This window comes from Alligator mississippiensis, chromosome 13 (assembly GCF_030867095.1).
Source record: "Alligator mississippiensis isolate rAllMis1 chromosome 13, rAllMis1, whole genome shotgun sequence".
NCBI lineage: Eukaryota > Metazoa > Chordata > Crocodylia > Alligatoridae > Alligator > Alligator mississippiensis.
The window spans coordinates 47,480,191-47,494,068 of record NC_081836.1 but is presented as its reverse complement, the minus strand read 5'-3'; the positions used below and the strand labels follow the sequence as shown (position 1 = coordinate 47,494,068).

The 13,878-nt window shown below is 40.6% G+C and overlaps 1 protein-coding gene across 3 annotated transcripts in view; it reads left to right on the top strand.

Annotated features, from left to right (window-relative positions):
• Positions 1-13,878, top strand: part of BAIAP2L1 (BAR/IMD domain containing adaptor protein 2 like 1) — a 105,692-nt gene that overhangs the window by 40,530 nt on the left and 51,284 nt on the right. The window contains exons 1-2 of one of the 3 annotated variants that reach the window (XM_006265279.4): positions 132-269; positions 9,034-9,109. In XM_006265279.4, the coding sequence (XP_006265341.1) occupies positions 219-269; positions 9,034-9,109 (127 nt within the window). In that variant the 5' untranslated portion in view covers positions 132-218. Of the gene's footprint in view, positions 1-131; positions 270-5,763; positions 5,836-9,033; positions 9,110-13,878 lie in introns of those variants that run through there. The other 2 variants (XM_019494673.2, XM_019494674.2) reach the window with 2 other exon arrangements.

Below are 13,878 nucleotides of genomic sequence, written 5' to 3'. Positions count from 1 at the left end.
CCGGCCCTGGCAGGCCTGTGGAGGCGGCGGCGGGGACTGCCCGCGGCCCACGGCTGACGGGACGCCCCGCCCGACCCGCCCCGCGAGGCGCCGAGCGCAGGCCCCGCCCCGGGGCGGTCCGTCCGTCCGTCCGTCTGTCGGTGGGGCCGGGCCGGCCGGTTTCACAAGTTTGACAGTTCGGGCGAGGGCAGCAGCGCGGGGCCGGCAGCGCCGCCGCCATGTCCCGGGCGCCCGAGGAGGTGAGCCGCCTCACCGAGAGCACCTACAAGGTGAGTTTGCCCCGTGTAGACAGCCCCTCCGCCGGCCGCGCTGGGGCAGCCCCGGGACCGCGGCTCGCACGAGCAGAGAGCGGCTGGCAGCTCCCCCAACCCCCCCCGGAGCCAGGGAGTGTTAGTCCTGGTCCTGCCCGGCGAGACGAGGAGAGGCTGTTTTTTTCCACGGGTTTGAAAACTTTTCCTGGATGTTTATTCATCGTGGACCCCCCACCGCAGGCAGCGAGCGCGTGCCGGGCTCTTCGGGGAGATGCGGTGTCTTTTACTCGTGAGGGGGAAAGTCCTTAGGAAGCTTTCGGGCGCCTGAAGTATTTTTAATTCATTTTTGTTTTGTTACTCTTACCACTGGCAAGTCACCCAGGTGATTTGGTGTCGTGTTGTCTCGGCTTTAAAAAAAAAAAAAAAAACCAAGAAGTAATTTGGACAAAGTATGGACTCCTGGGAGGAGTATCGGGTTATTTGTGTGTAAATAGAGACAGGACGAGCTAGATAAATTGCAGAAGAGCGAGCGTCTGACACAGCGTCTTGTGTATATGACCTAACAGTTCCTATCAGGGTCAAATCAGCAAACCCTTTAGTCAGACAAGAAGTCCTATTGCTAATAGGGTTACTGCCTTTGAGTCAGGGTTTGCAGGAGGGACGTGCGGATGAGTATTGGTCGGGTGGTTGGTTGTAGCCATGTTGGTCTAAGGACAGAGGCAGGCGAGGATCCTCGGGGTAGGTGAGATATCTTTTATTAAACCGACTGAGTAGGTCTGCAGAGTCGGTCTAATACAAGATCTCCCATCTTCCCCAAGAGCTGTGCCTGCAAAGGTTATTTGTGATATTTTCCTGACGGTACTGCAAAAAACAGCAGTGACTGTTCAGCTCCCCAACTTCACACACATCTTGGAAATCAAGCGTGAAAAGAAGGAAAGAAAATAAAAACCCTTTAACAGTGATCAGACAACATGTAAATATATTTTAGTGGCCTTCCACTAATATCATCCCTCTAAATACAATTTTTAAAATCTGCTCAGTTTTTAAAAAACTATTGTTGTTTGTGTGCACGTGTATGTCGCGTTAACAGATACTCTTGTAAAGCGGTGACCAGGATTGACGCCACCAGCAAAAGCCAGACAATACAAAGTTAACATTGATCCTGTGATAAAATGTCTTGTACTTCGGTATCTTGAGAGGTTTAGTATGTTTGTGGCATCTTATCCTATTAGGTCTAACAGGCCTGGGAATGAGTTCCTGCTGTGCCATCACTGTGATTAAGGGTTGAAACTTATCTAGACATGGTGCCTAAGAGCTGTTTGAATATACTGAGTATTGTGATTTGTTTGGGGTCATTTGTTTAAGTCTGCGTGTGTCTGCAGTGCAGACTGCAGTATGCAGGTACCCAAGTTAGCTTTAAATAAAAGAGTGGTGGTACTGGGATTTTGGAGCTCCACACAGGTGAAGTTACTTCTGAGTAAGACAGGGAATGTTAATTTGTGGGGCCCCATGCACTCCAGGCTAGAGAGCAATTGGTACCCGAGCAGTAGATGCTCTCTCTCACTATGCTGCTGTGACAGGTCACAAGTGAGCACGGCAGTGAAGTACTAGTCTCAGTGACTTCACTGAAGTTAACAGTTACAGTATTTGTATTCCCCAATCTGTAAAAAGAAATGCTGCTTCTGGAGGAGCCAATTTAGTGTAGCATAATGATGGGTTAAAACTGACATGGGACTTGAAAGCTTACTACTGGTCCTCTGTCTTAAAAGATATGCAACTTGGGGGCAACTTGGAAAATAGAAAGGGAGGAGCAATGTTTCCTTTACTCAGCTGCTTCCTTCTCCACCCTCCCTGCAGTTTAACATCGGTATCTATGTGCTGGATGTCCTTAACTATATATTTATTCACATTGTGTGAAGGTTTTAAATATACTTATGCAAAATAAACACCCCAAAACAATTCCATTAACATTATTACTACAATACCACCCTAAAATAAAAAAGCTCAAAAAACTCTGGGACTAAGTACAGATAGTCCAAAAGCCTGAGGCTGAATCAATTCAATCTTTACAGGTTAATCTAAGTTGTGTTTATTGGACTGATAAACAAGTGAAAGGATATTCACTTTTGATTCCGGAAATTCAGCCACGTGTCTGCAGTGACCCAGGCCAAAACCTGGAGGGCGTGGGGAGGCACAAAGCATGCTGGGGTGCTGAATTAACTTGAATCTGGAGGAGATCTGGGACAGAAGTTCAATAAACCAATCTGACCTATATCCATTAAGTCTGATACTGCATCCATCCAAATTTATCTTAAACCAGTTTCTGCCCTTTTGAAAGCGGTTTATGTGCACTGAACTTCTGTTGTGTTACATATTTAAACTGGTTTATGTGTAATTTCTGTCCCTAGCCCTAGAATTAAGATTTAACCTTGCTCTCTTGTCCTTTAGGTATTACATGGGTTTTGAGTACATGATACATTGGCATGTGCAGAATGCAACGTAAGGGTGTGAAAGCTCATGACTCAAGGGAGATACCCTAAGAGGAAGGCTGTAACTGTCAGCAATTCTGTAGCTAACTTACTGGTATGACATTACCCCACCCTTGGAATTCACCGGTGATGCTGCATCCACAAATCAGTAGGTTTTGCAATGAGAGTAGGCAGCATTGTGTGAAACCAGATAGACTGTCACTTGTTGGAACACCAAAACAGTTAATGTGACTCCATACGAGCAATACTATAGGGGGGAAAATGGTAAATATATTATCTGATCATGTTTTACAAAATTAAAATTTAAGTAAATCAAAAGCCCCAGATAGTTGAATTATGCTCCTGTCATTCCAGTTCTGCGTTGTAGTGGTTTCACAAATTATTCACACTTTGCTCTTGTAGTTTGAAGTTTTCAGAAATCTTGATAAGAATGCTAACCCTATAACAGGGGTCAGCAACATTTTTGGGCAGAGGGCCAAAAACACCCACAACCTTGACTTGTAAGATGTTGGCGTGCCAGGGGCAGATGGCAGGCGAGCTGCAAGAGGCCCGATCTTTCTTGTGGCAGCACGGCCCCCGCCCCTTCCCTGGTGTCTGCTCAGAGGCACGCACACTAAGCACAGTGCCTTCATGTACCACACTCTGGCATATGTCCTGGGGGTTGCCTACCCCTGCCCTGTGAGGTGTCACTATTACATATACTAGATTCAAAACTAAATGCTGTCCTAAAATCTATTGCAGTCATTCTAAATGAATATTTTTAAAGTTTTTTTTTAAATATCCTGAATATTACATGTACTACTAGGTTCTGTTTGGTAAACAGCCATACACTGGAGTTATTTTTGGTTGATCCTAATGCTGCAATATAAAAATAATGTATACTTAAATATGCTTAATTAAAATAGCTGGTTTTATATTTCCTATTTAAAAATGCCGTAGGATTAGGTTAATTGCCGGCCATGTTCACTTTTAAAACAAAGTAAAATTGCCCTCAGATTCAGAAGTGTGTAACAGTAAAATAATTGTTTTACATTACTGAAATATATACATTGAGCTCTCATAGCAGGAACCAAATTTTACCTTACTATAAAACAATGCATGTTTTTTCCCATTGTTGGCATTGTGTCTACTTAAAACTTCACTTGGATCTAGAATTTCCTCATGGATCATAGGATCATAATCTGAAAATGTTTACTGTTGAAACACACTGACGAATGAAATGTTTCTCCTTTAAACAGTAAAAGGTCGGCAAGCTGTCAGATAATTAGTCACAAGAGCTAATCTGATTTGAATAAACACTAGTAGGTTTCTGGTTTTCCACTTTGTTAAACCTGTTTTACACCAATGTAACTCTCTTAATACTTGTGGAGGTGCATCAGCATAAAATGGGTTTAGGGCTTGATCTTCTATCCATCGAAGCCAATAGTAGACTCTCCAAAGCTAAAGAAACAATAGTATGATCATGCAAAAACTAGCACAGAAAAATATTTTTTTATATAGGGCTCTCCCTATTTAAATAATGTCACCTAAAGAAATGTCAGGAAGACTTTTTTAACATAATGCTGAATACCATAAAAATTTTATTAAGTGCAATTTTTGTCCTTCTGAATACAAACCAATATGTGTGATCAGTTTAATATGAAGTTATTAAAAACTGTACTAAGGAATAATTGACTTTTGCCCAAATAAATATCAGTAAGCAAAGTAATATGAATAGTATTAATTTGAAAAGGTAAAAGTTTAACACAGAAAAACACATATACGGTATATTTAGATGTGGATCAGTAATCTATCAATTATTTTTGAATGGAGTGTTTGCAGGATGTAAAGCAGCAGGGTTTCTGTGTGTTGTTTAGCTGTGTCCATACCTGCTGAGCTATTGTTCTGAAGAGGTGTGTTTTGGGAATAAAAAAAAGCAGAGAATTTACAGGGAAGAAGTCCAACAATGGCCCTAATTTGTGTATAAGGTTAAAATTGCTTATACTGTAATAGAAGCAGGAACTGCAGAGTGTACACACAGAGAGAACAAGTGGGAGTACAAGATTCATTGCTTTTTAATTCCAGTTTCTTGCTTCCAGCCTAATCTGTTCCCAATGATCGTACTTAAAAGTTGAAGACACTAAACATTTCACATTTCAATAGACTCTTATGTGACAGTTTAATTGCTTCATGAATGACCAAATTATGTTTCTCTTAAACTCTGTCAGGCAGGTTGCTTTGGCTTTTTAAAGTATTTTACATAAAAAGATCATTCTTGTCTGTTTTCCCATTTTCCATTCAACCAAATAATCAGAAAGCTATATGATCCGATATACTGTTCTCTTCTAGTTGTGTATTTTATTTATGAGGCAGTGTGATACCAGAGTATAGGACACTGGGCAGACAGGGAAGCTATATTATGCTCCGGGCTCTAGCACTGATGTGCTGTGTGATTACGGGCAAGTCATTTCATTTGTCTGTGCCTTTGTTTCCTTTCCAACTCTGTTTGCCATGCCTATTTAGATTAAACTCTTCAAAGCAGGGGTTGTTTCTTATTATATGTTTTGAACTGTGTTTTTTTAAGAAGATGGAGCCTTGGTCTTTTTCAAAGCCAATAGTGGTTCTCTTGGTTTTTAAGAGAGATTTTTTCTGAGATTACTTTGCTTGTGCTTGTTCTAATTAAAATCAAAACAAAGTCTGTTAAAATTAGAACAAAGTTGTAACTAACTTTTAAATAAAACTCTAATGAAAAGTTGCAACTGACTTTTGTCACATTCATTTTCACATTTCTTTAGATTAACAATATGGGACATTTATAAATTAATGAGTTGCCATTATGGCATAGTCTAAAAAATTAAAGCTTGTATCTTTTTTCCTCTAGCAGGGATGTAGCCTGAGCCAGATTCAGCCTGGAAAGGGCCAATTCAGCATGGGGGATTCAGTGGCACAGAACTGTGCCATGTCACTCGTCCCCTCTGCAGCATTCCCCTCTGCTGCATCTGCGCTTCCCTCACTGCAGAAGGGCCAGGTATCTGCAACAATGTTGAGTGCAGACAGTTAAATTCCCAAGTCTGGCAAAAACCTGAGGAAAACGGATGACCTACTGTACCTTGAAGGTCAGCTATTTGTTGATTTAGAAAAGCAAACTCCCAAGAAGTGGGCTTTCCAAGGGGGATACTTGGACCTCCAGATCTAAAAACTGTGCATAGTACCTCTGCTAACAGTCATCTTCTGTGGCATTGCATGGGGTGGGAGACTTCCAGAAACTTCTAAGTCTCATGGAGAAAATATCTATGAATTGCTTGTGTTACAGCACTGCCACATAAATTCTCTCATTCACTTTCTCACTAGCCTTACTGGGCAGATATGGTGTAGTAAAAATCTTCTTGATAACTTTCTGTATGTTAGTGGACCCACTATACTCCCAGTCTTGTCTATCTACCAACATCTGTAGGTAAATCAATAAAATCTGAAGTCTGCTGATGGAAGAAGCCAAAAGCCATCTTTTTTTTTTTTTTTTTTTCTCCTATCCATCCAGAAGGACAGACAGTGAAGCTAGTTCAGTCTTTCAATTTGAAAGCCAAGTTGAAAGGTGTCAAGGCAGTTCTAAAGTAATGGCACTATAGTTGTCGGATCACAAATTTTTCAATATTATTGCCTGGAAATTGAAGGTTAGATGCCTAGAAAAAGTTTGAAATTTAACAATATTAAATGTAGATCTCTTGATTATGTGTTACTTGCTCAAGGGAAGAAGTTTCATGGTCCCATTAAAAAGAAGGCAATGGCAAGTCAATATTGTCATCTTATATTAATTGGTAATAAGAGATTTGGACCTAGTCTGTGCAAAATATTCTATCATTGCATGTGTGCACACATGCATGTATGTGTGTCTGTTAAATAAAATTATTTCACATTACTGGAAAGGGGAAAGGAAAGACAATATCTATTTGTCTCGTTGCTTCTAATCTGTACTAATGTGGTGGCTTGCTGATAGATATTGCTTAAACTTGCAGCCGGATAAAGTTGAAAGCATTTATCAAGCAACTGATCAAATGTTTTTACTTTCTTGATGTATGTATATATAAAATATGTATAATTTCTTCTGTTTGGTACCAGTATTACTGGTAAAAGATTTCAGGTATTTGTGTGTGTTTGTGTCTTACCAATAGAAGGTACCTGTTTTGAACACCTTGATCTTCAACTATTTGAACAATATATAAAAGTCCAGTGCTTCAGGCCATAAAGATAGCGAATGAACAAGGGAGTTTGCATACTTACAGATATTTAATGATCCTGGGTTTTTTTCTTTTTTTTGTTAGTACTTTACAATGCAGTGTTGAGGGCTGCAATTTACTGTGTAGTTTCTAGAGCATATTAGAAGGTCTTGTCTTTGTTGTTATTCTTAGTCCTTCAGAATCTTTAAACCCTTTGTAAAATAGCTTGCTTATGAAAAGATATTTATTCTCCTTGTATTTATAGTAACATGTATAGAAATATGATTGTCGTAACATAGGTCATTTTTAAGTAGAAGAGAACTAGACTTACTCTGGTAGCAAGCATATAGAAATTGAAGTCAAAATACTTCATTAGTAAAATACTCTGATGCTCACAGCTGCTGTTCAACCTAACTCAAAGAACTTCTGGAAAAAATGAAGCTTTACAGTAAGATGCACAAACTTTTCAAATTGTTCAATTTTAAAATGACACAATTTCTTCAGCGATACAGTTTCAGTAAATGTCACTGTTCTTTGCCAATGACATTTGAGATTTAACACTGCAGTAGCACAGTAAGAGATTGCACTGTATGTAAAACTGTTAAATTTATAATTTAAAACATTTATAATTCTAAGCATTGCAAAAACCTTTACCAGTGGCTCACTGTTATATTTTTATTTTTTACACAAAGGAGAAGAAATAGGAGGTGTACTGTTGTAGCTAGTCTTTAAAATGACCCCTCTGAGGGTAACATAAATAGATCCTATGCTACTTGCTCAGGCATAACTCTCAATTTGCATCAGTGGAAGTTTAGCGTGAAATCTCTTTCTCCTTTTTAAATATAAGTGATGTCACTATGAATTACAGCAAAACCATAACGAAATAAATTCCTAGGCCTATCACTGAAGCAACTATCCACTAAAGCCAACTTCTTTAAGTGATTAAATGCCTCAATTTTGATATCCAATTCTGAGTCCCATTAATCAACCTTATTTTCAGGGAACTGCCACTGCATTTTCTAAAATTCAGCCCTCTAAGACGTCTCAAGTTAGACACTGAAAACCCATACCATAATTTTACTTTGGTTCACTTCTAAATGAGGTGGAGTTTTTTGTTTTTGTGGGGTTTTTAATGGTATTGCTATTTTCTTGCATTATATAGCTACTTTTCACAATCCTTGCCACTTCATCTGTTTACAGACTTTGCTGGTTGTAAGGGCAGTTGTGTTGTGTGTTGCGGGATTTCAAATGTTGTTTGCTGTAGCTAAAATAAGTGTATTAGCAACCAAGAGTGGCAGATACAGCTTTCCCCCCCGCCCCTCTTTCCTTGAATGAGGTTGGTAGCTTTCATTTTCTCTTTATTTTCTTGTTTGAGCAATTATTTGTTCAAGCACATTATTTGCTATCAAACGCACTGAATTTTCAAGTTAAAGCATTGCCTGAACTACTCTCTCTAAATGCCAGGCAGTGATGCACAAAAATGACCAAGCCCATTACTTTATTCTTAATTGGAAAGTGTTAAGTCCTCCTAAGAAAGTGTTAAGTTCACCCAAAGAACCTTGTCTACCTTAAGTCCTCCTAAGCACCTGCCTAGTCCAAAAACTGAAACTTTTTAGTTTTTAAAATTTTTTTTGAAGGAGAATCCAAATTCTGAACAAGAGCCTGCATTCTCTCACTTTGATATGAAATATGCAGGTAGCACTGGAGAAAAGGGAACTCTTCATTCCTAACTCTCCCTACTCCTTCCTCATCCTTTATTAAAAATGGATCTGTATGACTCCTGGTCTTAAATATATACAATGATTATTTCTGAGGCTGAAGATGACCTTGAGATGCATCAGGTTTTCAGCAGGTAGTATTCCACTGAAATAGGATGTGTTCTACCCACACAGGGCAGAGGATAATTTTCCTTTCACCTCCTTTCCCCTTCATCCCACCCCACCTCTCCCCTAAACACACACATTAATCCCATGCTCACCTTCAAAGAAATCCATTACAGCGTTCAGACATCCACAAGGCAGCTTTTCAACATCAGTATCATACATCTGAAATACCAGTATCGCTTTCTTTTTTTTATAACCTGACTTTTCTTTTCATTAGAATGTTATGGAACAGTTCAACCCGGGGCTAAGGAACTTAATAAACCTGGGGAAAAATTATGAAAAAGCTGTCAGTGGTAAGTCTTCCTTAAGTTACATTCTTACATGTATTTGGAAATGAAAGTTTTATTTAAATGCATATCTCATTTCAAGGTACTAGAGGCTATATACTAGCCTAAACTTGCTTGCGCAATTTTGGTCAAAGCACAAGCTGCATGAGTAAGACCTGTCTTTTTTTAAATTACATTTTTAATTTGAGAGCATTTTTATTTTTAAGCCTGGCTAAAATCAGAATTAGCAAATAAAAATGTTGGGTCCAGGAAGTTTAATGCCTGATGGAGACAAAAGAAGTTTCCTTGTATATTACAGGATGTCTGTTGCACTGTGTCCCTTCTACAAACTGCACCACCGGACACAAGCAACAGCAATAATGTTCAGGTTTTGTTTGAAAAGATTTTCATGCCAGCTTGAAAGAGCCCTGTTCTGTGCATTGTTTGTTGTTCACTCATACTTGAAAAGTCAGTCTTGAACCTCTTCTGCCAAATTTTCTATATTTGTGTTCATAAAATATCACTCTGTAACCATGGTATACTGTGTACATGTTCTGTACAGCAAGCAATGGGGAAGTAGGCACGTATTAAGTTCCAGAAAATGGGCTCTTAAGAGCAAACTGTATCCTGTATGTACACTTGATTTTATATGAATAAATGTTTAATTGCAACTGATGATAAGGAACTGGCATCTTTATGGAAGCTTAGAAGAGAAGACTGATATGCTTTTAGATGAACATGAAGTGGTTTAAATGAGGCTGTCACAAACAGTAAATAATCTGCTGCTCAGCAGGTGAATGTATGCCAGATCTTATCAACAGTCAGAATTGACTGACAAGGAATATGAAACCCTTTAAATCTGACACACGGGAGCTGTCATATACTCTCTAGGTACTTTGGGACTAACAAAGCAAATCTCTTGCTTTTCACCTTTCTAACAAGGGTTCCCATGAAAATAAATCCACCTGTTCAAGCACAGAAAAATCTTACATTAAAAAGAGAGATTTTTTTAATGTATGTACTGAAAGAATTTAACATAAGGGAAAATTCTGCTTCAGTCTGCCCCAAATCACTCAGTTGTATTTGGACAGAGTGTAGACAATCAGGGCCCTGGTACATGTTACATTTAAAATGTGATTAAGGTGATTAATCACACTGATAAATGTCTTGGCTTCTGTTTAGAGTTGATGTCCTGTTTAGAGTAGATGTCATTCTTCCAGGCGTTAAAGGCTCTCCTTTTACTGTCAATGAAAGCTTGAATTTCTGTATCATTCTCATCAAATCAGATGTCCTGGTGTTTATTTGTGCAGAAGCCTAGATATTCTTCACATTCCTCTTGGATGCCTTTTTGAGGCTCTCCTTTTGATCAGTGATGCCAAGATCATCAGGAAGAAGGTCAGAGTTGCTCACTGAAGCACTCCTGAAGATGACTGCTTTTAGCAAGGTCTTTCAAGTACTCTGTATTGAACCTCTTCCTTGGTCGCTTCTTTTATGTCATTTTGGGGCTATATGAATGGGCAGAGTGTAACTTTGCTTTGGTGGAATAAGAAGTTTATGATGATGAAATCACATCTCAAATGCTTGCTCAGGAGAAGAATTCCATTTTAACTGACTTTCCCCACCCCTTCCTGTTCCTTTCCATTGTACAAAATGCTGGTCCACTGTAGCATTGAAATCGCCAAGAAGAATGATCTCATCTTAGCTGGGGATGGTCCTGCTTTGAGCAGGGGTTGGACTAGATGACCTCCTGAAGTCCCTTCCAACCCTAACTTTCTGTGATTCTGTGATCTTCTTTTGGGACAGATTATAGGACTTGGTTGAATAGAATAGAATTTTGGGGTTTTGTCATCTTCATCAAGGGTCAGGGTATATGCACTAATGACTGCTGCATGTTGTCTGTTCATCATTTGAAGGCAACGAGTCATGACATACTCATTGATGCCAACCAGACATTCTGACTTCTGTGTAACAGTCTTGGTCTTGATAGCAAAACCTGTGGATATGTCTGTCTTGCTTTTCTTTCCCCCCTACCCTCTCCCCCACCCAAAAAAAAAAAATTATGGCCACTGCCAGCCTCTGTGAGCTGGTCTCTTCCTGCACATCTGGTCTCCTTAAGTACAGAAATCAAATCATTCAAGATCTGTGTCCATAAGTGGTATCCTTCACACTAGTTGGTTGCTGTTAGGACTGTCCATGATGGTGCAGACATTCCAAGTTGTAAACTTCATTATTTGATTTGGATAGTAGATGGAATGATCCCACTGGATGCAACTTTCCAGTCAGCTGACATGAGACAGACTGTTTAGGGCACCTTTTCTAGCCCCCTCCCAATATGGGGTGAGTAGATTGGACTCTAAATAGGCCTGTTCAGTCATGATTGCATCTGCCAAGTTGCACCTGTCTCAGTTCCAAGCACAACATGACTATCATACAATCATCACTTGTGTCGGTCCATGACTAGGTGCTTCCAGTTATCACTAGCACCTGCCCTTGTGGCCACATGCCCATTGCTATAGGATTTGCCATTGAAGGAAGATGCCTGTGTGTGTCATTTTCTAAAGTGGGGATGCCATTGTACATCAGCAATCGCATGATACTTTGCTGGGAGAAACCTTAATCTGATGGAAACCTAGACAGCTTGAAGTTTCTATTACACTGCAGCCTTCATCCACCTTTACACCCATTATGAAGTATTCTTTCTTCATCTGCCTGTTCCACCATTGAGGACAATTTTTTTTTTTTAATCACTATTAGTTTGCCACCATGGGTCATCTTACCAGGAGTGTGACACTCCAAGCAGCTTTTCTGTGAAGGTCATTGGTAACACGTCACCTCCACCATGTCCAGATTGCAATTCTTGGGAGGCTTTATCACCAGCTTAGTCATTTATAAACATACCTATTTGTCCCACAATACACTAGGGATCCAGTGGGTCAGAGCAAATTCAATTAATAAAGTCTACTCTGCATGCAAGCTGGTGTGCACTGCACTGCTCCACATGCGGTTGCACAAGTGGCGAAATGTGGATCAGTGCACAGAAAATGGTGGTGGTGCACTTTTGAACTAAAACACATCAGAGATGTTTTAGTTCAGAAGTGCACCGCCACCATTTTCTCAGCACTGATGCGCGTTTTGACACTTGTGCAACTGCATGTGCCGCAGTGCTAGGCACTTTTTTAAAAGCACCCAGCACTGTGGAACAAGCGTGTGTAAAAAAAAAAAAAAAAAAAAAAAAAAAAAAAATGCCTTTTAGTGCTACGTTAATCCCAAGACCCAGAGGAAAATTCAAGAGTGAAAGAACAAGTGCTGGAACGACAAAGCAAAAGAGATTCAAAAGTCTGCTGACAGCCATGATATGTATAGATTCTTTAGCACAGCCATAGTTATCTATGGGCCAAGCATACGAGAAGCCATACCTCTAAGGTGTTGTCTTTGGAAAACTCTCTACATCAACTAAAAAACCAGAAGAATGAATCCTAGTGTTCTGGCTCAAGCAAACACCACCAGCATTGAAGCCATGTTTATACAGCACCAGTTCCATTGGCCAGGACATGTCATAAGGATGCCTCACAACCAACTCCCAAAACAGGTCTTGTACTCCCAACTCAGGGATGGTCACTGCTCTAGAAATGGGCAAATGAAGAGATTCTAGGACACCTTGAAGGCCGTTTTGAAAAAAATGCAATATTAACATCAATACTTGTGAGAATCAAGCACTGAATCGTCCCTAGTGTTGCCATGATGTATGACAAAGCGCTGATCAGTTTGAGCAAATTTACCTCGCTATGGAAGTGGATAGACAGGAGAAACAAAGGGAAAAGGCTGTGTCCCAACATCACTAAGATCTTTTCTTGTAACTATTTGCTACGTCAACAGTCAAACGTGCATCTCAGTTAGGCTGTCTTTTTGTCATCTGTGGACTCGCCAGTGACATCCCTATTTACTGGAAGACTATCATCCTCATGTTGGGGGACTGCCAATGATGTTAATAGCACCATAAATTGGAACCTGGCCACAAGTTGTTATCAAGCCAACTTATGGTGTGATAATATAGCAAACAGGCCAAAAGATATTCCGTATATAACGTGGAACATCTTTGTGGCTTGTTTCTATTGCACCTTTAAATTGAAGGTGTGTCATTTTAGGGATGACCCATGACAGATCCCCACACTTAGTTGAGTGTAGGGATCCAACATGAGGCAACCCCAGGGTCCTGAACACAGCCATCCCCTATGTGATCAGAGGGATTGGGCCAGGGACAGCATCATGTCCTGGACCCAGTGACTGTCTGATCTTTGAAGGCAGATGATGGAGGGGGAGGGAGGTCATGAGCCTGACATCAGGGAATGTCTTCCCGATCTCGGACTCACTGTGTCCTAGACCTTTTAAAAAGTGGGCATACAGCTGGGAGCCCCAGCTGGACAACTGCTTTTTTAATTTCCCAGGGTGCCTGTGGAAGTGGTACCTGTGGGGCTGGAAGCTCCCTGCTCCCCAGCTGCAGGTGCCACTTCCAGGGAGTTTTTATCATCCCAGCTGTCCATGACCACACAGAGAGCTTTTGAATAGTGCTACTGATGCAGCTTCCATGCCAGGGACTTTAAACCCTCTACCCAGCAGCTCTGGCTTGGCTGCCTGGCATGGAAGATCAAAGGCCCTGGGTGCTTTAAAGTCCCCAGTGGAGGAAGTATTTTGGCTCCCTCCCCCCTGCCTGGAGCCTCTGACTTCCCCCATCTGCGGCAGCCTAGCCAGAGCTCTGGGGCGCAGGGTTTTAATAATTAAATCGGCTGATTGTCAGC